This window comes from Podarcis erhardii (genome assembly GCF_964252035.2).
Source record: "Podarcis erhardii genome assembly, chromosome: 9".
In the NCBI taxonomy this organism is placed as follows: Eukaryota; Metazoa; Chordata; class Lepidosauria; order Squamata; family Lacertidae; genus Podarcis; species Podarcis erhardii.
This window is the reverse complement of record NC_138512.1, coordinates 32,177,539-32,202,967: the sequence shown is the minus strand read 5'-3', so window position 1 is coordinate 32,202,967 and position 25,429 is coordinate 32,177,539. Positions and strand designations below refer to the sequence as shown.

The 25,429-nt window shown below is 43.1% G+C and overlaps 1 protein-coding gene across 1 annotated transcript; it reads left to right on the top strand.

Moving 5' to 3' along the window:
* On the top strand, nucleotides 1–22,765 carry NEIL3 (nei like DNA glycosylase 3). The gene is made up of 10 exons (XM_081875337.1): nucleotides 1–346; nucleotides 5,523–5,641; nucleotides 6,633–6,767; nucleotides 7,755–7,968; nucleotides 9,048–9,122; nucleotides 10,455–10,621; nucleotides 13,683–13,852; nucleotides 17,994–18,372; nucleotides 20,369–20,543; nucleotides 22,041–22,765. The coding sequence occupies exons 1-10, from the start codon at nucleotides 35–37 to the stop codon at nucleotides 22,221–22,223; spliced, it is 1,929 nt and encodes a 642-aa protein (XP_081731463.1). The 5' UTR covers nucleotides 1–34; the 3' UTR covers nucleotides 22,224–22,765.
* The last annotated feature ends 2,664 nt before the right edge of the window (nucleotides 22,766–25,429 follow it).

Here is a 25,429-nt window from a genome sequence, read left to right as displayed (position 1 = left end):
GCAGGAGCCCTGAAAGCCCAGCCGTTCCTTCTACATGCGGAGCAGCTCTCGAGCTCAGAGTTGCCGGGACCCGGCGCACAAAACTCCCGGAGGCGGAAGCGCGGGGCGGGGCAGCGGCCAGGCCAGGCAGGCGGGAAATTTGAACGCTTTTTCTTTTTCCCCCCACGGCGCGAGAATGGTGGAAGGTCCCGGCTGCGCGCTGAACGGGGAGAAGATCCGGGCCCGCGTGGCCCCCGGGCAGGCGGTGCGGGGCGTGCGAGGAAGAGCCCTGACGACGCCCCCGTCCCTGTTTACCATCACGGCAGGACGAGGCGCTGCCGCGGCCGCCGCCTCTTCCCCTAACGCGGTTAGTAGCGTCTGCACTCCGCAGCCGGCGCGGATCTAAACCTCCGCTCCACCCGCGCTGCGGTTATAGGAATGACTGCAGGGAAGGAGTCGGGCAGCCTTGTTCACAGGGCTCCCTCCCCCCTCATAAGAGCAGAGGTTGATGATCACCTGTCAGGGGTGCTTTAAGTTAAGATAGGTGACCCTCGGCGTTCCTTCCAGATTCTAGGGCTACCCAAAGACACATCCAGCCAGATCTGCTTTTGGGAGCCCACAAGCAAAAACGAGGAATACCTGTGGCCTTGCAGGTGTCTTTAGACTGCAGCTCCCCCCCCCCCATTCCTGACCAGCCTCTAAGTTGGCTGCGGGCCTGCTGCTGATGGGAGTATTTGCTGATATCGCTAAGGTTGCAGGTTTGAGCCACTTTTGCGGCACAGCTGCATGTTCCTGCATTGCAGGGGGAGGACTCGATGATGCTCAGGGTCCCTTCCATCTGCTATTCTATGAAGATCAGTGAGCAGGATCCACACGCCAGCTTGCTTTAAGCCCGTTTTGCATATTATGGGTGTGATAAGGGCAGAGGGCAGATTGCTAGTTCTGCTCCCTGGTGTTGGAAAAGCACTGGCCCCTGGGTCTGAACACCCACACATTGGCACAGACGTGTTCCCGGGAGGAAGCTGTTCTTGTCTTGGCTTCCATACAATGAGGGTGTGGCATTGCAACAACAGCGCTTCCTGCTTCAAACCCCAAGCCCCGTGATTGAAACGACTTGCTAGGATTAGTTCAGCTGCTCCTCCTGAAAATGCATCCATTATAGAAAACCCATTTAAACTAATGGAAAGGACTGGATGTGTTATTGGTTGTGTTGATAGGATTTTAGGCTGTATCAGCGTGTGATGCGTTTACAAAGGTTATTGTCACGAGCAGGTTTGCAGACTGTAAAGGGGGAAATGGCACATGAGTACTTAAGAAATCTTACCACTGAGTTTTTAAACCAATGATATTTGCATGGCAAGTATGGTGTCCTTTGGTCCCCTTCATTCCATTTTGTTAGGCTCTATATTATAATATAGGGACGCGGGTGGTGCTGTGGGTTAAACCACAGAGCCTAGGGCTTGCTGATCAGAAGGTCGGCGGTTCGAATCCCCGCAACAGGGTGAGCTCCCGTTGCTCGGTCGGTCCCTGCCCCTGCCCACCTAGCAGTTCGAAAGCACGTCAAAGTTCAAGTAGATAAATAGGTACCACTCTGGCGGGAAGGTAAACGGCGCTGCTCTGGTTTGCCAGAAGTGGCTTAGTCATGCTGGCCACATGACCCGGAAGCTGTACGCCGGCTCCCTCTGCCAATAAAGCGAGACGAGCGCCGCAACCCCAGAGTCGGTCACGAATGGACGGAATGGTCAGGGGTCCCTTTACCTTTATATTATAATATTGTGGCCCAGTATTGGGCAGGTCATGTCAAACATTGTATAGGTTGCAACAGCGATGTATGCCATGCAGGTTGCCGGTCCTGTTCCTAAAACTAAGCATCTGCAAGGTTGCCCAGTAAACATTCCTTTGTCGCATGTCAGAATTACAACAGACATGACTGATTGACATGAGGTTTGTATAGCTGACACAATCGTCTCGTCCCCAGTAATCATCAGTTCTGACTGTTTCAGCGATTTCAGGCAGCTGTTTGTGAGGGGTTTTTTTTTTGTTTTTCCCCTGCACAAAACACTTAAAAAGAAATAACTGGCAATCTGTAATATATTCTTGCCATTAACATAATAAATCAACCATAACGAGTCTGATTAATTTGAAGAGTTGGTAGAGCTTGGGCAAACATCTAACACATGTAAGAAATAATGAGGAAAGTGTCCTCGAGTCACTTTGCCTAATTAGGAAGATGGCAATTTTTTTTAAAAAAAAAATTAATTAAATAAATAAAAATATTATAAGGAAGCCTATTATACAATATCTGCTATAGAGTCACTGTCATGGAGGTTTTTTTAAAAAGAAAAGTACAGGGAAAGATCACATACTGAAATTGGCTCACAGGAAAAAAAAAGCAAAGCAGGTGGATGGAGTTGTTTGTTTGCTTAAAAATGTACTAATGAGGCCTGCTGTTGGTGTGAATGCACAGGACAAGGGAATAGGATTCTCCTCCTCCGCTTCCCCACTTGCTTTCCCCATGTACACAGCATGCAATTTCTCCACAAGTTTTGATCACTTGTGTTGCCAGCATAAAATTACTCTGCTGGGGCTTGTGGAACTTTATAGAGAAAAAGATGTTGCAATATAAATGAGCAGCTTGGGTTAATGAGCTGTGAACATCCAAGGCTGTATTCCTGATTGGTGGGGTGGGGGGTACGGAGGAGACTCCCCACCCACGCACCCTGTCTTTGTTCAAGTGCAAGCAAGGAAATTTTATTAGAGGAAACCTAATCCTCAAAAGTACTCTGGTTACGTGGTCTTTGGTTGGAAATATATACTAAATATTCCAACTTGAAAATGCACAAAGTGTTCTCTGTTTAGGTTGTTTGTAAAGACATGTTTGGCATAAATAGTAAATCCTGACAGCACTTCGTATATATATTTTTTAACAAGTGGTAACTTGTATTTTGCCTTTGTAACGATAACTTGTGTTGCTTTTCCCTAGGATACTGTAGCTTTTTTTTTATTCAGTAGAATCTGGGCACCTTGTAGCTGTACACAAAGGCAAACAACTCAGCACTTGGCACTGAGCCTGGTGTGTTTCCCACAGAAGGCCCCACATCCAATCTCTTGACATCTGCAGGTGGGGCTGAGAAGGCTCCCTGCCTGAAACTTGGGAGAGTCACTGCCAGTCTAGCCTAGACAGCACTGAACTAAAGATGGACCGCTGGTCTGATTCCATATAATGCAGCTGCCTGTGTTCCTGCTTAATTGCAACCCTTTGGGAACAGGCCATGCCCATAGCTCAGTGGTAGAGCATCTGATTTGCATGCAGAAGGTCCCAGGTTCATAACCTGGCATCTCCAGGTGGGGATGGGAGAACACCCTCGCCGAAACCTTGGAAGGCCACTGCTGGTCAGTGGACATAGTATTGAGCTAGATGGGCCAGTCTAGGATTCCATGATTTCCTGAAATCTATGGTGTGACTTGATGGAAGGCAGCTTCCTATGCTACAATCCTTCTGTCTGATCTGCACAAACAGCAGATCATGTGGTAAAACATCCTGGATTTGATTGTTTTATAAAATTATTTATACTGTATTCTGCCTTTGGGGGCATGCCTTACCCAAGGTAGCTCACAGTATCATGAAAAAAACACCCACTAAACACAGCAATAAAAAATAGTCAATCTTACTTACTTGAATTTCTTCACACCTCAGTGGCAGGCAAGGGGAATCGCATGACTAACCGCACCTCCCAAACTTGCACACACAGAAAACTACATGTAGTGTGTTTGGAGGAATTCAAGGTTATAATCTTTCTCTCTAGTTGTTGTTTTCATTCAGTGAGGCTTGTCTTTCACAAAACTATGTCATCCCCTTTCCTCAGTTTTGGGGTATCTAAGAACACTTTTATCCTGTGATAAAGGTTTGTGGAGACTTAGTCCCCATTCATGTTAAATGCCAGTGACATGGAAGCCCTGTGGTATCTTCTTGTGTTCCTCTGGTAAGTGTCTGGATACAAAAAAACCTGCAGGGTCAAGTTCAGTTGTATGATTTCTTCCAAGCTGAGGTGGCCACTGGGCCGGGAGGCAGGGTGATTATAGACTACTAAGAACCAATGCAATTCACTGTGCTAGTAACAGTCCCTTTTTCCGTATGCTTACTGGACTCTAGCTCCTTTCTCCAGAGAATATACTTTGAGAAGTAAAGTCATTTCCCGAAAGCAGTTTTCAAACAGTTTGTGCATAGTTAACTTGGAAAAGGTATCATCTACTTGTTGTACATGGCCTCTGCTATTTAGGAGGTGGTAGATTAAGGCATCATGCCGTGGGTGGATTTGCTTCCAGATGATTGCCAGTAATGGCCTAGCCTTGTTTAGCTTGAGGGAAAAACGACATTCATGGTTAACAATGGCAGGGCATAGTATGTGGAAGCCTACAGCCAGCATGGCACACTGTAAACTAAGGAACTCTTTTGTTACATGTTGAACAGAATAAGCTTCAGTCCACCCTTCCTCATGAGCCTGTTTTTACTTGAATCACAGTCACAAAGCTGGATGAATTTCTTGCTTTTGTGGTGTGATTGGGAGAGCAAAAATGAAGCGGTTGTCAAGCATCTGTCAGGCCACAATGTACGGCCAGTGGGCTGAGTTTGCCTTGAGAATGAACCAGTTATACAGGGCTGGTGTACAAAAACATCTGAAAAACGAGGTCATTATCAACTGTATGCCTTGTTGGATGCACTCAAAAGTAAATTGGCCCTGAAACATGTTATTGAAATGCACCAAACTATTCAAAACTGATACTGGCTTTGGTCAGGCTGATGGAAAACCACTTCTAAAGAAACCTAAGTTCGCTCCCATTCACCCTCAGATTTTATGCATCCAACAGCAAGTTGTTATCCTGTCTGAAATAATCATAAATTACACCATGACCTTCAGTTTACAACATGTTCTATTTCACAAAGACATCTAGAAATTCAAAAAACAAATTGGCAATTGAGAAAACAGCAATCGTGGGCCTTTAAATTATTTAATATTGTGTGAGTAGCAAGGAAGATATTTCATAAACAGTGTCAGCATATTATAGTAGTTTGGCAAATAAATAGCTAAGTGTTGATGCATAGTGTTCAGCATTTAGCGTGTAGTCTTCCAAGAGCTTTTGCTTGAATCATTTCTTATATTCTGTTGTACTGACAGAAGGGTCCTAGTGGATAACCATAGACTTCCACAAGTTGGCTTCATACAAATATTTGGGTATTTGGTTTCATGAGTGTTTCAGCTGGAAAACTCTGAGCAAACTGGCAAGGACCAAAGCGGAGCTTAGCACGAATGTAATTAGTTTTCTTTTGTACAAACATTGGAAGATTTGTCCAAGTGGTCATTTGTGTTTTTAAAACCAACATTTTGATCTCAGATTCTTTTTGGTGCACGTATTTGGTTTCTGTGCTTTTAAAATCTACCTAGAAGGAGTTCCATCATACATTCTTAGATTTATATTTGACACAAAATTCCCTTTACTTATTTTTATTTTATTGTTGTTGCTATTGTTTTCGCATCACTCAGATGATTGGGAATAAAGTATCCAGTCAAGACGTCTTGAGTGTGCTTAATGGATGTGTTTACAGTGGTGTGGAAACTCTGGGAAAGGAGCTGTTCATGTATTTTGGACGGAAAGCCTTGAGGTAAGTAAAGTGTACATAATTTGGAGGAAATATTGCCCAACTTTATTAAGCCTTGTTGAAAAAACTGGGCTTTAAAAAAGGTGTTGCTTGCTCTCTCCATCTCTGCACGCTGACATGGTTTGCATCTCACACTAAGCCAAACCATGGTGTAGCATGAACACTCAAGTGCAGCTCCCAGAGAGGAGCTCATGGCTGCCTTGCTCCTCCTTGGTGGTTCTGTTGCTAAGCCCATGGTTCAGCTTACTCTGTCATCCAAACCAGGGTTCTTGGTTTAGCTCTCCTGAACAAACCACAAGCCATAAACCATAGGACAAACCTTGGTTAAAACTCATGGTGAGCCTGGAGAGAGCTAAACCATGAGCCTGGGTTCAAATCACACACCAAGCCATGACTTAGCTCAGTGAAAGCATGACAATGACCCGGAAGGATCAAAGTGGCTGCATTACTTCTCTGCGTACCTACACGCATTTGTGATAAGTTGTGGTTTGGTTTAGTGCGGCATTTGAACTAGGCCACTGAACGCATTCTCATTCCAACTGCAGACTTTTCAACCGTTGACATAAGAATATAAGAAGAGCTCTGCATCTGGTTGTAGTGATTGTCTAGAACTGCAGAAAAGAGAGGAAGCTGGTAGACAAGAGTCTGTTTGTAAGAGATGCACAGTCTAGCAAAAAGCTGTTTGTTCACACAGCGTGACAAAGGCCTTCATTAGCGGATTGGTGCTCACATGGAGGTGAATGTGTTGAGACAAATATATACCATATATAGCTAAACCGCTGATGACCACAGAAGGGGAAGATTAAGAAACAAAAATTTAATAACAATTACAGCAAAAGAAGAACCCCAACTGAAGCCCCAAACAATACCCCAGTTCATCAGTCTGTTCAGCAGCCATAGCCATTGTAGTTGGAGTTATGCCAAAGTAGGGGATAAGCTAGAAATAGTTAATGTTCTGAACTGAGGGATATTCAGAAATGTCTTTCTTTTCTAGGATCCACTTTGGCATGAATGGTTCCTTGCGTATAAGTGCAGATGCAAGCCAGAACAGAAGTGGAGAATTGGCAGTTCTGGAAATACAACTTACTAATGATTTGGTTTGTTTCTACGATGCAACTGTTGAACTTAGGTAAGCCATGAATGTTTTCCTGTGATATGTTTTTACAAGAGTTCCTGAAGGGGGAAATACTGTGGCTCCAAGTTAGAAACATTGCAAGATGGCTTAAATCAAGCGAAAATTATGCTTAAATTCAAGTAGTTCCTTTTATTTGTTTTATAAGCGGGGTGGTGGTGGTAAAAGGATAGATGTTTGCAAAATGCATGGATACACACTGGAAATAAATGAATAAATTGTTATCCATAAAACTGACAAAAGAATATACTGCCCTCTCACAAAATATCAGGGTATAACATGTATAACACTACATTGCACAGCGATATAAGAACACGTGTGTAAGATAACATATTTGTACTCCACATTTAATGGAGAATAGTTGCTTCCTTGCAATCTTTGCTCATAAATAAATGCATGTTTGTACTAGGGCTGCAGGGTTGAATCAACTTATTCATTCATTTCTTAAAAGTTGACTAAAAATATGCCCTTATTAATCAGGAAACAGATTTCTTCCCCTCCCTACCCACCCAAAGTATTGCTATATAGTAATGGGAGTCCTGTAGTCTTCCAGATGTTGGTATACAAATATCAGGTGATGGACTGGTTGGTAGCCTCACCCACCTGCCAAAGAGATCTGGGATGGGATTTTGTTCCATCCACTGGAAAAGGTTTCACACTCCTGGTTTGCTTAGACAAGCTAATTTCAAACTTTTGCTTATGAAGTTTTATTCAATAACCCATAGTTACGGTTAACCACAGTTTACGGTTCTGGCATAATGTTAAACTGTGGTAAATCAGAATGGAGCTTAAAAAGGGGGGGGGAGTTCCTGGTTTAGAACTATGGATTGCTTCCTGCTAAATCCAGCCTGGCTTTGGGCAGTTTTGTTTTTTCTCTCTGATACTACCTACTGATAAAACAACTATTTAAATATTTTAATTGCACAATGCATTGCTCACCTACTCTCCGCTTACAACATATTCTCTTCCCCCTTAACCTTGCAGGAATGCTGCTGAATGTGAACAGAAAGTCAGAATGCTAGAAAACTTGGATGTATGCTCTCCAAAATTTAGTTTTTTAAGAGCAGAAGGTGAAATTAAGAAGCAAAAGGGACGTATGTTATGTGATGTGTTGCTCGACCAGGCAGTCCTACCTGGAGTGGGAAACATAATAAAGAACGAAGCACTTTTTGACAGTGGTCTCCATCCAGTTGTTAAAGTATGTGAAATATTCCTGGCTTCCTCCTACTTGCAGGTTTGAATTGCGAGAACCAGAGTTTAAGAAAATATATGCAAATCTGTACCATTTTCATAATGGTAACAGAATATTAGGCACCTGGCCATGGCAGTTTCAAAAAGCAGATCCTCAAAAGAATCTTCTCACAAAAGGGATGTGGCATGCAAGTGGTCTTGAGAAGAAAATAATTCAGGTTGATATTTCCATATTGGGCAAGTGTGCTAAAATGAACAGTTTAAAAAGTAGTAAAAACTCACAAAGTATTCAAGTACAGTGGTACCTCGGTTTATGAACAGCGCTGTTAACGAACTATTCGGTTTACGAACTCCGCAAAAGTAGTGTTCCGGTTTGCGAACTTCACCTCGGTCTACGAACCGAAGCCAAATGGTGGAAGGGCACTATCGGTGGGAGGTCTCATTAGGGAAAGTGCCCCTCTGTTTAAGAACGGATTTGGTTTAAGAGCGGACTTCAGGAACGGATTAAGTTCATAAACCGAGGTACCACTGTATCTTCTTTTAAAAGCCATACGATGATAAAATTGGTCCCTGATGATGATTTTCTGGTGCCTGAAAAGTCCTATGATGATATTTATCTTCTTGGGGGTTCCTGACTTTATGTGTGCTGCCCCCCAAACCAAATCCTTGCGTAAATGGTGGGTCCACTGTATATCAACTCCCTACATTTGATCTGGAGAGGCCGGTGGGAAAGGGGACCTGGAAACAGCCATAGTTCAGTTGTAACCAAGCTGATTAAAATTCCAGCACTGATCCCCTTTAAGTGATTGTCAAGACAGAAGTTAATGGCACTACCTGGTGTTCATGTTTGTGGTAGAATTTTATACATGTCTTCTCAGAAGTCCACAGACTTCAATGTGGTATACTCCCAGATACATATCCATAGGATACCAGCCTTAAAACAATTCTAGTTGTCCCGTTACCAGTGATGTGGCTTCTTAAGATAGGGGTTCCATGTCCTCAGCCTTTCCTTGTTTTAAGCAGTGACCCACTGTGGTTTGGAGAGTCCTTGGCTGTCGTTTTTTAAACCTCTGCTCCAAATTCCAGGCCTGTCAGCTAATGGATGAGCAAGTACATCACTTGGTGAAAATGACTCGGGATTTCACGCTACTCTTTTATAAGGTAGGGAGAAAGCCCTTTCTCAAGAGATCTTCGAAAACTGCATTAAAATGTAAATGCTGAACATGTGTCTTGATAGTAAAAATGTTTTTAACACCATTAGTATAAAATTGCTTCACCCAGCCAATTGATTGAAGAGGCTTTTTCTCCCTGGCTGATTGAAAATTGCCTGTGGAATCCAAAGGGAAATGCACTTGAGTCTTTTAATTTTCATAGGACTTGGGGCCAACTGATGTATTTAGAAAAAGTAGGAAAGAGCTGTGCCACTCCACTAGAGAGCCCAGGCAGAGAATTAGATGATTCAATGTTCCCAAGCCATCAGAAATTATCTGGATATAGAAAGGTAGCACAACCAGGGGAAGTGGTTTTGGTCTTCAGCATGCTAGGTTTCTGTTTGATTATTTTTTTAATAAGAAAAATGTAATGTGAACTCTCCTGGAGTGCTGCACTATCAGCTTTTTCTGTCCAGGTTGGTTGGTCCTTAAGCACCATTGATGGTAACTGCCAGAGAACTGGTAACTAACCCATCATCCTTTGCACTGTCCTTAAAAGATGAATTGCATTGCTTGACGTCTTGCTTACCTATAAGTCAGAAAGCTAGGGGAAATGTTGATGGTTTCTTTTCTCTTTTTTTGCTGATAACCTTTTGCTTATTCTGCAAATAAGAAATATGGGTTTGTAACATTATATATATATATATATATATATATATATATATATATATATATATATAAAACTTTTTTAAAAATTAAGGAGCTTATTGGTTCACAAAAAAATGTGCATTGTTGAATTTCAACCAAGGGGAAGCGAGGAAGTCACTTAACAAGGTCAATAAGTATAATTTTTAATAAGGTTATGATTTTTGTTTGTTTGTTTTGTTCATTTATAATTTGGTGAAAATTAATTTTAAAAATTGAGAGAGAAAATGTCATTGTCTTTTTCTGACAACAACAAAAGCAGTGCAGTGATTGACAAGCAATTTTTAAAAAAGCAATGATAAAGTTATAAGAACATATTACAAGCAGATTTAACAAAATAGCATCATTTGTGCTGCCCGAGGAAAACAAACCTCTTTGCCCGGTGCCAAAACAAAGCTGGTGCCTGGTTATTCCTCTAGGGAGATCAAAGGGGAAGCTAATTTCCAGGACAGAAAAACAGGAATTTCTCAAATTCATGGAACTTTTTTTAACTGCCCAAAGTGTGAATGTATTTAAATCTCTCTTTTTGGATTTTATTTTATTTTTTCTAGTCAAGGATAAAATGATTTGACAATGGGCTGGAGCTCTGGCTTTCTAAATCACATGAATAATAGGGTAATTCAGTTCTCTGTTCTAGTGTCGCAAGACGGGATCAGCGTTGTATAAGCATTACAGGGTGTACAAGCGCCCTAACTGTAGTCAGTGCAGAGCAAAGATCACGGTGTGCCGCTTAGGAGAGAATAACAGAATGACGTACTTCTGTCCTCTGTGCCAAAAGGACAAGCCTCAGCTTGTGGATCCTGGGTAGGTTGTTCACCTTTATCAAACATTTTCTAAATTATCGCAGCATTCTGAGAAGAGCTGGTTTTAGAAATGCTAACCTTTTGCTCAATAGCTCTCCAGCTTGTCCAGTGTCAAAATCCAACCTTTGGCGTTTGTTTGTTTTAAATGGCATTCTGTATTTTTCTGTCACTCCTTCCTCCTCTCTCTGGGCTACCCCTGCCCATTGCCCAGCCACCTGAATTAAGCCAGCAATTCTGTACGCTAAACCTTGGAGCGAATCCTATTGAACTTATTGGGACCAAGTAGATATGGATAGGCTACCACAGGAAAAGAGTTGAATGTGCACCAGGGATGTCCCACCGGTCAATTGCTATCAATCTATGTTTACAAAATGCCTGAATACACTGGAAATAAATGAATAAGTTGTTATCCGAAAGAATATACTGCTCTCTCACAAAATATTAGGGTATATAACATGTTTAACAGTAAGATCACATATTTGTACTCCACATTTACAGGAGAATAGTTGCTTCCTTGCAATCTTTGCTCATAAATAAATGGATGTTTGTACTAGGGCTGCAGGGTTGAATCACCTTATTTTTTAAATGTCCTGATTAATCAGGCAACAGACTTCTTCCCCTCCCTCCCTACTCACCCAAAGTATTGCTATATAGCAGGGATGTCCAACCGGTCAATCGCGATCTACTGGTAGATCGCAGGGCGTCCCTGGTCGATCCATGTCTTTCGTGTGATCCTGACTGATTCACCCCCCCCCCAAAAAAAATACTTTGGCTCCCTAAAAAAAGCTTAACAACTTTGGTCAATCCAATGGGTAGATCACTGCAAGTTTTTTTATAGTGTGAGTAGATTGCAGTCTCTTGGGAGCAGGACTCCGTGTAGTACATCAACGGAACTTAGTGATATAATGAACATTTCCTGCATTCAATGAGCAAGGCTGCAATCCTAAAGGCACTTTCCACAGAAAGTGGGGTACAGCAAGGCTGCAATCCTAAATCCTGGTAAGGAAGTCCCATTGAACACGGTGTGGCTTATTTCAAGGAAGGCATGCATAGGATTGTGCTGTAAGTAGCCCACCTACTTTTTCTTCGTCTTCCTTTAAATATTTTTCATCCCACCTCTTCTCTCCCTTAGACAAAGTGGTTATTTTTAGGGCCGTATTCCCTGATTCTAAAACAGTAGGGTTAAGGAGCGCATTCACTGCTGGAGTCACACAGATATCTTATTTTCATCCCCTTGTTTCTCTCATGCAAAATAATGCAGGCAGCAGGGTTTCAGCTTGTTAAGCTGCAGATGGAGGATGTCTACTGAGAGCACCAGGGGGGCAAGCTTTTATTGAGAATATTTTCTCCACGATTCAGAAAAGGGGAGAAAAGAAAAATTCTGCTACCTTCTAGCTAAATTGGAAGAGATTTTCAGGGAGGATCGTTTTAAGAACATAAGAAGAATTCTGCTATTTAAGACTAAAGGCTTGCCTAGTTCAGCATCCTGTTTCTTACCTTGGTCCACGAGATACCTCTGGAAAACCCAGAAGGAGGGCAGCAGCCTCCTCTCATGGATGTCCCCCAGTGGTATCCATGTACAGTGGTACCTCGGGTTACATACATTTCAGGTTACATACGCTTCAGGTTACAGACTCCACTAACCCAGAAATAGTGCTTCAGGTTAAGAACTTTGCTTCAGGATAAGAACAGAAATTGTGCTCCGGCGGTGCGGCAGCAATGGGAGGCCCCATTAGCTAAAGTGGTGCTTCAGGTTAAGAACAGTTTCAGGTTAAGAATGGACCTCTGGAACGAATTAAGTACTTAACCCGAGGTACCACTGTATAGCTAAACCGTTGCTGTGAGGGCAGTTCTCTGGCCTGATGCAATACCTGCCTTTTTCTTAGAATGAATTATGTATTTGTCCTCTTCTCTCCCCTCCCCCCGCAAAAAAATCGGGTGTACTCTTTGGGTAGGTACATTTAAGACTGCAGTGATAGCATGCCGCGTTAAACTATGGTTTGGTCAGGATAACAAACTGCTGAGATGGGAAAGCAAGAAGAAACATGTGATTGAAAATGGCTTCCATCATTCATTCCATTCCCTGGTTTCCAAATCACAAGGGGGGAGCCTGCACATTAGCATCCTGTCCCATCTACAGGCTGCCCCCACAGTGAATGGATATTGGAGGCTGTGGGGTTGAATCTAGCAAGCGTAAGTCCACACTCTCCTCCTCATATGATTGATTGTTGATTACATGAGGAACAATGCCCAGTCAGGGTTATTTTGTTGAAATCCAATTTTAAAGCATGGAAGAATTTGAGAATTAGGCTGGAACATAAAGTTCCCTTTTATGTCCCCCCCCCCAAAAAAAACTCACCTATATCTAACAATCTCAGTGCAGGATACACAGAAGCAATCACAAGCGGGGGACGGAGTGGGCAGACTTCTCTTCTGATCTACACGTGTCCATTGGAACATGTGTATAGAGCCCTCTATGTATGGCAGCTGTTATGACTGTACAGGGCAAGGGAGGAACCTAATTTCCATCACTTCCTGGCCTAGCATGTGTATTGAATCTATTTGGAAAGTCTTGAAGGGCTGGACTGCATAGATCAGGGATTGGCAGCCTGTGACCTTTCAGACATTGTTGGACTTCATCAGTTCAAGCCAGCATGGCCAACCACCAGGAATGGTTGGCGTAATGATTGAAGAGCTTCCAGAGAGCCAAACAGTAGCCATCCCCGGTACAGGTGGCTGATATGCCACTGTGTTTTATCATCCAGTGCTTTGAAATAAGTAAACTCTTATTGTTGTTTTTGGGAAATACACTTTTGAGGAGCGGGAATAGTGCCCTTCCCATTCCATGTCTCGATAGCCAAGTTCATAGCCTTGATAAACCCTCAAGGCGAAGCTGGAGCCTCCAAGCTATCAGACGCAGCAGCCCAACTTTCCCCCTCGCTGGTGGCCAAGCTATTAGAATCCAGTGCTGAATCTCCCATATAACCTCTGGTGGAACACAACGCTCAGAACAAACCTCTCAACATGTTAACATCAATTTCCCCCTTTCTTTCACTGTGCAGCAAACTGCCAGGAAGAAATGGTTTAATTGGCTGGGCGTACAGCAGGGGGTCGTCTTGTAAGGAACAAGTTGCTCAGGAATCGGAAGAGGAGTGGGCCTGTACACTATGCACGCTGATAAACAAGCCGTCTGTCAAACTCTGTGATGCATGCCTGACTCCAAGGCCTGAGCGTAAGTCTATATGGTTGTCTGACTGGCATCGTAATGTATTACAGCAGTGCAAGTAACATGGAACCGTTTTGCTTTGCTTTGTGTTGTTTCTACTCCTGTTCACAACATACAGGTAATATGCTCATTAATACACTGGTCCTAAATGCCTATTACTTGCCCTAATGCTTCAAATCTAAAATAGTATATGAGGAGGAAGACAAAGGATATCATTGATATTATTTTATTTCAGAGTTGCTTTATATTTTGTGGCATGGTGCATGCACTGTTCCCTCCCCCTCTCTTTTTCTCTCTGCAGAAAATGCCACTCCCATTTAGCTAGACATGTCCCCAAACATTTAGAGACATGTGACGGACATGTGGTTGGAATTGGGAAGCTGCTATTGGATGTGGCTTCCTGACATGTGTTTACTGCTTATTTGTTATCTTTTCTTTGTGGACTTGACCCCTTTGATGTAGGAACTGTAGGGGTAGCTAGCCTAGTTTGAGGGCCTGCTCTGGTTCCCCAGGCAAATTCTTCTGGGACCCCAAGACCTGGCCAGTTTTCATGACAGCATCAAAAAGAAGGAAAAAATAGTGGGACGCAGCACTGGGGTTGGTAGGCCCAAATTCCTGACATGTATGCAGATCTTCCCTTCCCCAGTCATTACACCAATGACTAATGCGTGGGGAGAAAGAATGATAGCCAACCATGATTCATCTAATCTGTATGATTCGGCTGTGGAATGGGATGGGGGGCAGTCTGCTGGTGTGCCTTTTGCATGTGTGCATAGATGAGGCTGTGTTTTGAATGTGTGGCGTGGAGGGTTGGACAGGGCCAATATATACTAGCGACCCCAAAGTCCCAATTAAAAAGTAAAAAAAATGAGAAGGTCCTTAGGTGTCCTAGCTATGTGGGGTGGGAAGAATAGACAGCCCTTCTTTCCACAGACTAGGAAAGAAATTCAAAGGAAATACTCTCTCAAGAAAATTAAGATAGAGAAAGGTTATGAAACAGCCCTGAGCAGATGCCCGTGTTCTTAGAATCTGCATTATAAACCCAGAAACTTGTCTCAAGGAACAACTGTTTGTGCAATAATAGCATGTTCCTTTTGTAACTCAAATATATACTTTCACAGCTGTTATCCCATCCCATGCTGCATGAATTATTCAGTTAAACCTTTGGTACTTTTTGCAGATTTCAGCAACTTCCCTGAATTGTCAGACCAAATGTTCCATAAATTGAAAGGAAATGCATTTGTAAGGAGAAAAAATTTTTTTTATAGCTGGAAGGGACAAAAGCTGTCCTCCACCCTGTTAGTATTTCAAAAACAATAGAAGTGTTTGTGTGTGTGTGTGCATGAAAAATGTTTAAAACCTGTAATAAAAATTGTGATTTTAAAACTAAGTGTTGAAACTTCACATGGGTATATATTTTTTTTACACCTTTTACAGTTGGAGCACGGCGTTTCCGTGCGCTGCTCTGGTTCGCCAGAAGCGGCTTAGTCATGCTGGCCACATGCTGGCCAATAAAGTGAGATGAGTGCCACAACCCCAGAGTCGTCTGCGACTGGACCTAACAGTCAGGGATCCCTTTACCTTTACCGTTGGAGCAAACTCCAATCACTCAGCAATGATGTCTTTCATTTCTCCCACAAAGAAGAGCTGTTCTCAGCTGCAGTGTTCAGCTTCTAATCTCTGAGGCACTCTACTTCTCTGCCCTGCCCTACCCTGATTGTATTTCCTCCCTTCTCTTCCATGATTCTCTCCTCCTTGCTGTCTCTTTCCTCTACTTCCTCCTGCCTTTGTGCTTTCTGCTGTGCTGCTCTAATTTATCAGCCTCCCCCCTCTAATGAACAAGCCAGTTTCTTTTAAGAGGCTCCCCAAGTTTGGGTTAATATTATGTTTCCTGCATGTCCAGTCTCACCTGGATCAATTGCTGGCTATCCTTACCAACTGCAAATCAGGGGTGGGGAAACACCCACTTTTGCCTCTTCCTTGCCCAGCAGAGGGCATGTGGCCCCAGAAGGTTGCATGGCCCTTGGACTGCTGTCCATTCCTGTCACTCTTCCTCTTCCAGGTCTATTTGTTTTGCACTTGATCTGCCAATTGCAGTCCCTGAGAAGGTGCCTTTACCCATAAGGATGACATAGACTAGTGAAATATGCCTGGAGTGGGCTTGGCTGTCAGTGGAGCACTGATGCTATAAGCATCTGGTAGGATCTTCCAGTCGAAGCTCCCGGAAGCCTTTCACACTCGGGACCGCGACTGGCTGTAAGGGAAGGTTGAGAAAAGATGTGCCGACCTGCTGTAGGTCTTCTGGAGCCAGCAGAGTGCTGGGCAAGGGAGGTTAGCGAGCAACTGTATCTGCAGTTGGGAAGGATTTCTGTTGTCTGCCAAAGTTGCTCTTGGCTGATTGTCTTCCACTAAAATGTCAGCCCCAGGAACCTAAAGATTTAGTCTGTTCAGAAAGTCAGATTTGCCAATTAACTTCTCTCCTGGAATTTATGCACCCAGCTGGTTCCCTAGAAGCTGAAGCGGACCCAATACAACAAAGGCAGCGTGGCTTAGGGCTTTAGAAGAAAATCACGATAATGCTCTTTTTCTCTCTCTCGGCATCTTTCATTCCAGTTGTGAAGCTTTTGAGCTGTTATCAAAGTCCAATGCTGGCATCTAAAGACTTCTTTAACATATGTTTAAATAAAGCAACTTTATCTCAAAAATCTACATTAAAATAAAATCTAGAGGTTTTTTTTAATAAAAAAGATGATGTAAGTAAAATGATTTCCTCAATGCTTATAATTAATGCTTTTGTCCTAGAATCATAATTGTAGAGTCAGAAGGGACCCCAAAAGTCATTTAGTCCAAGCCCCTGCAATGCAGGAATCTCAATGTACCGACGGTCTCTCACCCAATTTGAAACCATACCGGATCCTGCTTAGCTTTGCAAATGTGCTTGCAGTTTTTCCCCCTCCACTTACCGTAATTAATGTATCTAAAATTCCCTTAATTAATTGAATGTATGAAATTTTACTTTCTCTGAAAAGACCCTTTCAAAAACTTAAGTTATTCTACATTCTCCATCCTTGCATATGTTGCTAGTGTGCATTTGTAAGGCCCTTGCTGTCTTTCTAGAGTGATAACCTGAGCTGACTTGAGTCCCATTGATGTAAATGGGGATGTGCATCAGCATCCGAGCCTAGTAGACATTATGGATAACTATTTCTTAAGGAAGAACTGTAGCTCAGTACTTTCATGCAGAAGGTCCAACATTCAATCTCTGGCATCTCCAGGGAGAGCTGGGAATGTCTCCCTGTCTGAAACCCTGGAAAGTTGCTTCCATTCAGGGTAGACAAGCTGAGCTGACTGGACCAGTGGTCTGTCTCGGTGTAAGGCAGCTTCCTATGCTCATAACTATTAAAAGGATCTAGGGGTTTTGGTGGACCACAAGCTTAACATGAGTCAACAGTGTGATGCAGCAGCAGAAAAAGTGAATACTGTTCTAGGCTGCATCAATAGAAGTATAGTGTCCCGATCAAGGGAAGTAATAGTCCCCCTCTATTCTGCCTTGGTCAGACCACACCTGGAATACTGTGTCCAGTTCTGTGCACTGCAGTTTAGGAAGGATATTGACAAGCTAGAACATGTGCAGAGGGCAACCAACATGATCAAGGGTCTGGAAACCAAGCCTTAAGAGGGTCTGTTGAGAGAATTGGGTTATGTTTAGCCTGGAAAAGAGGAGGCAGATATGATAGCCATCTTCAAATATCTTAAGGGCTGTCACATGGAGCAGGGAGCGTGCTTGTTTTCTCCTGCTCTAGAGGGTAGGGTTTGAACCAATGGATTCAAGTTGCAAGAAAGGAGATTCCGACTAAAGAACTTTCTGACTGTAAGAACTGTTTGACAGTGGAAAAGACTCCCTTGAGAGGTTGGGAACTCTCCTTCATGGAAGGTTTTTAAGCAGGAGTTGGATGACCATGTGTCGTGTATGATCTAGTTGAGATTCCTGCATTGCAGGGCATTAGACTAGATGACCCTTGGAGTACCTTCCAAATCTACCATTCTCTGATTCTATGATTAGTAGTATGTAGATTCCAGGGGGTGATAAGTTGTTCAAAGAGGATACTAACTGGAATGTCTTCCTTTTCTTGCTATCTATTTTAAGTTCCAGAAATACAGAAGAATGAAGCTTTGGCAGCATTTAACAGCAGCTTAATCAAGTACCCATGTAATAACTTTGGAAAACCAAGGGGAGAAATTAAGATCAACAGGAAAACTGTGTTTGGGACAACAACATTGGTGCTGTCAGATTTTGCTAGCAAATTGCCTCTGCCGAAGCATAATGGAAGCAGAAGTCTAACTCCAGATGGAAACTCTCTGTGTGATTCTTCACGAAATGATTATAACAGCACCAACCACCATGCTGTAAATACACCCGTATCATTCTCCCATCAATATAATTCTTTAAAGCCGGCACAGAAGAAACAGAAGATTGATTCCTCATCTTCATCTGTTGGGACGATCAATGAGAATTTAGCAATCAGGTTTGTTAATTCCAGATCTAAACAAGATTCCTCTAAAGTATATTTCATTGAATGTGGACTTGAAAGGTAGAAATTGATGGGTGCCAGGCAATGTTTATAGGGAAACATTGGTTTGGGGTTTATTGCGTGTTTTGCTTTTGAAGTGGTTTGATATAATATATATTCTGTCCAATAAGGATAATGGGTAACTCATGAAACAGAGTTTGTTGCTTCGGTGTGTCCCTTATTTGTCACAGAATCGCTTGTGACTTGGGCAACTTCTTAGATCAGAAGAAAGGGCAATTTGCCAAGCTCAAGCGGCTAACTGCAGTGGCAAGAGATTAGTTGCTGTGTCTTAGAAATGAAGTGGGGCAGAAGCCTTGGAACTTTACAGAATTTGATTGTAGGTGCAAGGGGGCCAGTGGGCTTCTCTGTAGCACAGCAGAGCAATATATTCCTTGCTGCCTGATTCCCTACTTGGTAGCCCATAAACAAAACTGCATTGTGGTGTAGCCAGTGTAGCATAGCGGTTGAAAGTGTTAGCCATGGACCTGGGAGACCAGGGTTCAAATCCTTACTAGGCCATGAAGCCCACTGGGTGCCCTTTGGCCAGTCTAGTGTACCTCACAGGGTTGTTGTAGGGGTGAATTATTATTATTAATTAAAATTGTATACCGCCCTATACCCATAGATCTCAGGGCGGTTCACAACATAAAATTGAAGATGGAGAGAACCAGGTATGTCACTTTGAGCCCCTTGGAGAAAAAAACTGGGTATAAAGGCAATAAATAAATATACTTGTACCTTGGTTCTCGAACGCCTTGGTACTTGTACATTTGGTTCCTGAACGCCAAAGACCCAGAAATAAGTGTTCTGGTTTTTGAATGTGTTTCAGAAGCCAAACGTCCGATGCAGCTTCCGCTTGAGTGCAGGAAGCTCTTGCAGCCAATCGGAAGCTGCGCCTTGGTTTTCGAACAGTTTAGGGAGTCAAATGGACTCCCAGAATGGATTAAGTTTGAGAACCAAGCTTCCACTGTAAAGGTGTATATAACCCATTTGAGTAAGGAGCCAAGTAAACCCCCGTTACCCAAAGTTGGACCTTTGGGGAGGTGGTGAAGACTGAGAGGGGGTTGGAGGAGGATGTCAGAGTTCCCAGGTAGCACTTCACGATGTATACAGGAGCGCGAGAATAGCACCGCCGGGTGGAATTTGGCCTTGACTTGTAGAATTATAGCAAAAAAAAGGTTGGCTGCTGCTAAATCAAAGTAACAGGGAGCGAACTAACCTTGTTTAAACATTAACCATCAAGGAAGATGCCCTTGTGCCTTGTAAGCGAAGATGTTCTCCAACTCTTCTGGTGACGCTAATGTTAGGGGAGAGTAAAGCTTCCCTGCCACCTTCATAAAATATACTTTTCTGCTCCGCCAGTCAGACTTCCTCCTCTGTGGAACATGATTGGGATCATTAAAGTAGCTTTGATCAAAGAGCATGGAAAATTGTCTCCGAAGCGGACAAGTAGGTAGAGATCCCCATGGCCTGGTCTAAGACACTTGTAATAGCTTTCCAGAGGGGGAGACTATAATTGGAGGGAATTGGGCCTCGAGTACGTCTTGCTGCTGCCAATTCGGAATGCCTTTTAAACAACATGAAAGGACAAAATTTATGCCAGCGACACCGGAATGGTGCTGCTTTATATTTTTAAAAATGAGATAAAATAAGAGGCCACGCAATTTTGGGACTTTAAATTTGCCACTTGCCCTTCATTTCAATTGCCTGGATGCTCAGTGCAGATTCCTTCAGTTTTATTTAAAGAAAAATCAAGTAGGGCAGGTAAAATATCCGGTTTCTCTATTTTGGTCACTACACGTGTATAACAATGCATTATTGACAGCTGCGTACGAAAGGCAAGAGTGTTTGGTGGAAGGGAGGAAGAGTGTTGTTGCTGCTGCTGTTGCTGTAACTAATCCCTTTTAACTTCATGCAGTTTTTATTATTATTTTGCAACCTGTCATTGCAGAGCACCTCCAGTTAATATGACAGATGGTTCTTACACATTAAATACTGGCAACCCTCGCTGCAGTAAACACAGCCGCTTCTGCGTTCTTCGCGTGGTGAGGAAAAACGGAGAAAACAAGGGCAGGCAATTTTATGCCTGTCCTTTACCCAGAGAAGCCCGGTGCGACTATTTTGAAGTACGTGAGATTGCGTAGCCTTGCCGAGCACCCTTGAAGGGTACAACTTTTTTCCTCCAACCCATTATGATTACTCATGGGTTTCATTCGTACTTTCGGGATTAGTGTACTGGAAGGAGAATTACAATGTCACTGATGAAGTTAGCTTTGCCTAGATAACTTCTAGACACATCCTGGCCACTGCAGAATGGTTTTCTGGGTAGAGTCATGGACTTTGAATTCAGATTTTACACTAAAAGATTTTCATTTATTGATACTATTAAGCGTTAATAGACATATAGAAAGCTATGGCTTATTGATATTCCTTCCCCAGTTCTGAAAGCAAAAGCAGGGGGGATGCTCTTGTCAGTCATGATCAGGATTTAACTGCCTGGCTGAGATGACTTCTTGCGTGGGGAGGTCACAAGAGGGAATTTATTTGAAGAGTGGAATTGATGCAGAGATGGGAGTAGAGATTATTCTTCAATCAAGTAGCCATTGCTGTCCTTGAAAAGCTGGAGAATGGGGAGTTTGGGAGAGGGTTCTCCCCCTACTTCTCTGCCTCTTCAACCAATAGCCATCTATGGTAGTGATGGGGAACCTCAGTGATGAGGTTCACCTTGGGCCTCTCGGTCAGGTCTAAGGCACTCTCTCCAGGCCACAGACCTGCTTCACATCCTCCTGGGATGTTTTTGCCACATTGTGGAATGTGTGGTGGTACCTCCTGCCTGCTCAGATGGAGACAGATTTCTTCCTTCCATATGCAGAGTAAATGTATGGAGGAAGGAGCAGCACTTTCTTCTTCCAGATGGTACTGCAGCTTGTTGAAAGGTCTGAAAAGGGCTCCCTGTGCAAATTAGTGGTAGTCGCTGCAAAAATAAAATAAAATCTAAGAGTCTCTTTGTATGGACCTTGGCATCCTTTTCAGACCTTCTACCTCATGGGGCTGGGCTAGCAGAGGACAGATATGTTGGGAGTGGGGCCAGTGTATACTCTCCTCCCATCTCCACATGTTTAATATACACATGGAGGGAAGTTCTGAAAGGGGAGTAAAAGGCCCTCTCAACTAACTTCCCAAGGATAGGCTGAACGCAATATACAATAGATTATTTTCACGTGGGTTTTGTTCTGTTAACACAACAATTACACTGGCCTCTGCAATGCAGTAAGGAGTGCAGTAATGTCATTTTGACCTTCAGATTCTGAAAAGGGAGAGAAGGAAGTTGGAAGTGTGGGGAAGTGAGATCTATTGCTATTCAGCTATGAGGTACCAGAACTTTACTTGGATAAATTGAACCCATGTTGCCTCCAGAGTCAGATAAGACTCCCGAAAACTGTACTCTCACAAAGTCAAACCAGTGGAGCTCAGGCAGTGAAACATACAGCGTATTTGAAAGAGAGCCATTTACCCTGATTATTAGCAGTTGCCACCTACCTGGCAGAATTAAAGTCGAGTTTCTTGCCACCGGTCTAAAAGAGGGATCTGATGTTAAAAGGAGAAATGATTTCTCTCTACAGTGGGCAGACCTGCATTTTCCCTTCTGCAATCACATGAAACGCAGCATTATGAGGACGGTGTTGAAGATTGGTCCTAATAATGGAAAGAATTTCTTTGTGTGCCCTCTTGGGAAGGATAAGCAGTGTGACTTCTTTCAGTGGGCAGAAAATGGTCCAGGAATGAAGATTATCCCAGGATGCTGAGCAATTCATCTCCAATACACCATCTGACGTTAATCTTCTCAAACTGTGTGTACAACGCTGCTCTTCTCTGGGAGATACTTTAGGAGGGTCATGATCAAGTGGTATCTTGCGATTGCAAATCCATCTAGATTATACATTTGGACATGCTTTCTTTTGTTCCCTCCTTCTAACTGCCTCTGTGATTTGTTTTATCTATCTAGCACTAGAAGCTCTCATGTGGAAGGGTTAACATATCTGAACAATACCCAGTCGTATCTTTTGTTGTCTTGTTTCCTGACACCCCACCCCAAATTGCTTAAATGCAATCTTCAGGAATTATCTGGATTTAGTTGTCTCTCACAATGTGCTACAATCTGTCAACAAAACATACATTTTTAGTCAGAGTTTGTACATGTTGTTTGTCCTTCAGCACTTTCCCCCCACTCCCAATTCTTAAGCTGTGCTTCCATAAACATTTATATTTCAATGCATTTAAGATGAATAGATTTTAATACACTTTGTAATCAGTTATGAAAGATTAATATATTCAATAAACTTGTTTCTAGCAATGACGAGCCTCTGTTTGTTCTTAAGGATTGCTCTAAATGAGCTTCTTGCCAAAGTAGAAGGAATGCATTTAACTAACATGCTTTATTGTTTGTTGCAGATCTGTAGGTGACCTTGTGATGGTTTCCCTTCACCTTATATTTCTTCATATAGGAACCTGTCCTAAGAAAAAAATGATGCTCCTTTGGAACTGAACAGGTGGTCAGTTTAGCTTGGCTTATGCAATCAGCCTGATCCCCTATGCAGAATTAGGCACACGCATTTGGGGTGGTTTGGTGCCCTTAAGTCTGCATAGGCCACTTGCACTTAAATCTGGTGGAAATTTGGACAGCACTTTACCCATCTTTTTAGATTTTAGATCCATGGAGTTTGGCTAACAAGCATGGCAGAGTTGGCCACTCTCTTCTCATTTATTGGTGACCTGTGGATTGGACACATGCCTATTTGGGAATAAGTCTCATTGAATTTAGGATGATTTAGTTCTGAATAGACATGCATAGGGCTGGGCTCTTGGCATAATTCTTAAAGACAGCTCTGGCTCCAAACATTAGCTAGGTTAGGCACTGGCCAAAAGCCCCATGAACTCAGAAACACCTCTTACCCTGCCCTCCCTGCCAAGTCCCTGGGTGGTTGTGTTTTTTTGGGGGGGTGGGGGCAAATCTCTGCTCCCACCTGCAGTGTCCACCCTTCATTTTAAATTTACCCAAAATGCAATGCCCTAGCCTATAGATCTACAAAATCTATAGGCTGGTTAGGAATATAGATCCATGGTGGAGCATTGAATTTGGGGCAAATTAAGGTGATGGGTGGCCATCACAGATGGAAGCCCATTCAAAAATGGTAAACGGTAAAAGGACCCCTGACTGTTAGGTCCAGTAGCGGACGACTCTGGGGTTGCAGCTCTCATCTTGCTTTACTAGCTGAGGGAGCCGGCGTACAGCTTCCAGGTCATGTTGCCAGCATGACTAAGCTGCTTCTGGCGAACCAGAGCAGCACATGGAAACGCCGTTTACCTTCCCTCCGAAGTGGTACCTATTTATCTACTTGCACTTTGATGTGCTTTCAAACTGCTAGGCTGGCAGGAGCAGGGACCGAGCAACAGCAGCTCACCCCGTTGCGGGGATTTGAACCGCCGACCTTCTGATCGGTAAGCCCTAGGCTCTGTGGTTTAACCCACAGCGCCACCTGTGTCAAAAATGGTACTGCCTGCTAAAATATAATGGGTGGGGGTAGTCAACAAGGAGAGCAGCAGGTGTAGCAGAGCAGAAGAAAATATACAGCATGTTTATCTGGTGGCGGCCCTGCTGAAACACCATTGTGGTAGATTCTCTTGGTGGATTGGCACAGATTTTCCTGTAGTTGCTCATTCAAAGATGGAATGCTCTCCCCATGGTGGCTCCTCCTATCCCAGACTTCCTCTGCTTCTTTGATCTGCTCCCCTGGCATATAGTTTTTCTTGGGAGTCTCTTAGAATGAGCACCTCCTGTGGCAATTGAATTATACCTCATCTTCGTTTGTTCAGCTCGCCTATTAAGATCATCCTGGGCCAGCGACAGAACTTAATTGTGTTGAAGTGCTTTAATGCTGACAGAGTGCTGTTTATTCTTTAAGGTCACTTTGAAAGCACTTACACATCCATCGTTCAAGAAAGCCTAAAGCAAAGCAGCTTATGGAGAAACCCTATGGTTGTGTGCGGTGAACTTTGACGAGGGATCTTTTGAAAGGACAACCTACCATAGGTACATGAAGAGATGCATTGCGGGCAGGAAAACTGCCTTGGTAAACCCGGAGGGAAACATTTCCTGCCCCCTGTGACAAAACTGCTGCTTTTCTGCACCCTCTTAAAGTGCACAGAGCCACCTTGTTTTCCTTCACAGAATGTTAGGCTTAGAACCCAGATTTAAAACCCAGAGTTCATTTTGTAGGCAGCCTCTGTCAAATGAGGGTAATAGTGAAGTTTGTCCTCCTGACATGCTTAGTTGCAGTACATAATTCCACCTCCTTTTAAAAGGCATTCTGCTTCTACGACAGGAATGACACGCCTGCACTTATTGCCAGATGGTTTCAGTGCAGGAAATCAATGCTGTATGTACATATGTGACATACATAACATCTTAAATTAGCGTTGAATGACTCACAGTGGGGCGGGGGGGGGGACTGTTAGCGATTATGCAGGAGCCTTCAGTATTTGTTGCGGCACAAATGATGTAGAGATGCTGCTTTTGTAACAACAGAATTTCAAGAAGTAAAGCCCTGCCCATAACTTGCCACCTGTTGCATTTATCTCATACATTGTTAAAGATTATCTGTCAGTGGTGAAAAGGTGGCAAACGGCAAGTATTATGAAACAAAATGCACAGAATTCTCTCTGAAACCAATTATGCCATATAGCTAGCTGTACATTTCATAGCGTTTGGGGAAAAAACAACGATGCGGATGCCAAATGCTGAAATTCAGAGAAAAAGGAAAAGTCAGATCTCTCATTTGCCATCAGTTTTTCATTGAGAGGGGTGTCTATTTACTTTAGTTTATCTATCCCCCCATTTAAAATGTGTTGAATTTAAATTAGGGCATTATTAAAATTACCAGTCTATTAAAAGGCACCCTACCTTTCATTAGGATTGCAAATCTTTTAAAGAGAGTATCCAAAATGAAATTTC

What these genes read in the sequence shown, in the direction of transcription:
- NEIL3 (XM_081875337.1), top strand. Translation starts at nt 35, where the DNA reads ATGCGGAGCAGCTCTCGAGCTCAGAGTTGCCGGGACCCGGCGCACAAA. An exon ending in CCGCCTCTTCCCCTAACGCG is followed by an intron (nt 347 to 5,522) that starts GTTAGTAGCGTC and finishes CGCATCACTCAG; the next exon opens with ATGATTGGGAATAAAGTATC. An exon ending in GATGCAACTGTTGAACTTAG is followed by an intron (nt 6,768 to 7,754) that starts GTAAGCCATGAA and finishes TTAACCTTGCAG; the next exon opens with GAATGCTGCTGAATGTGAAC.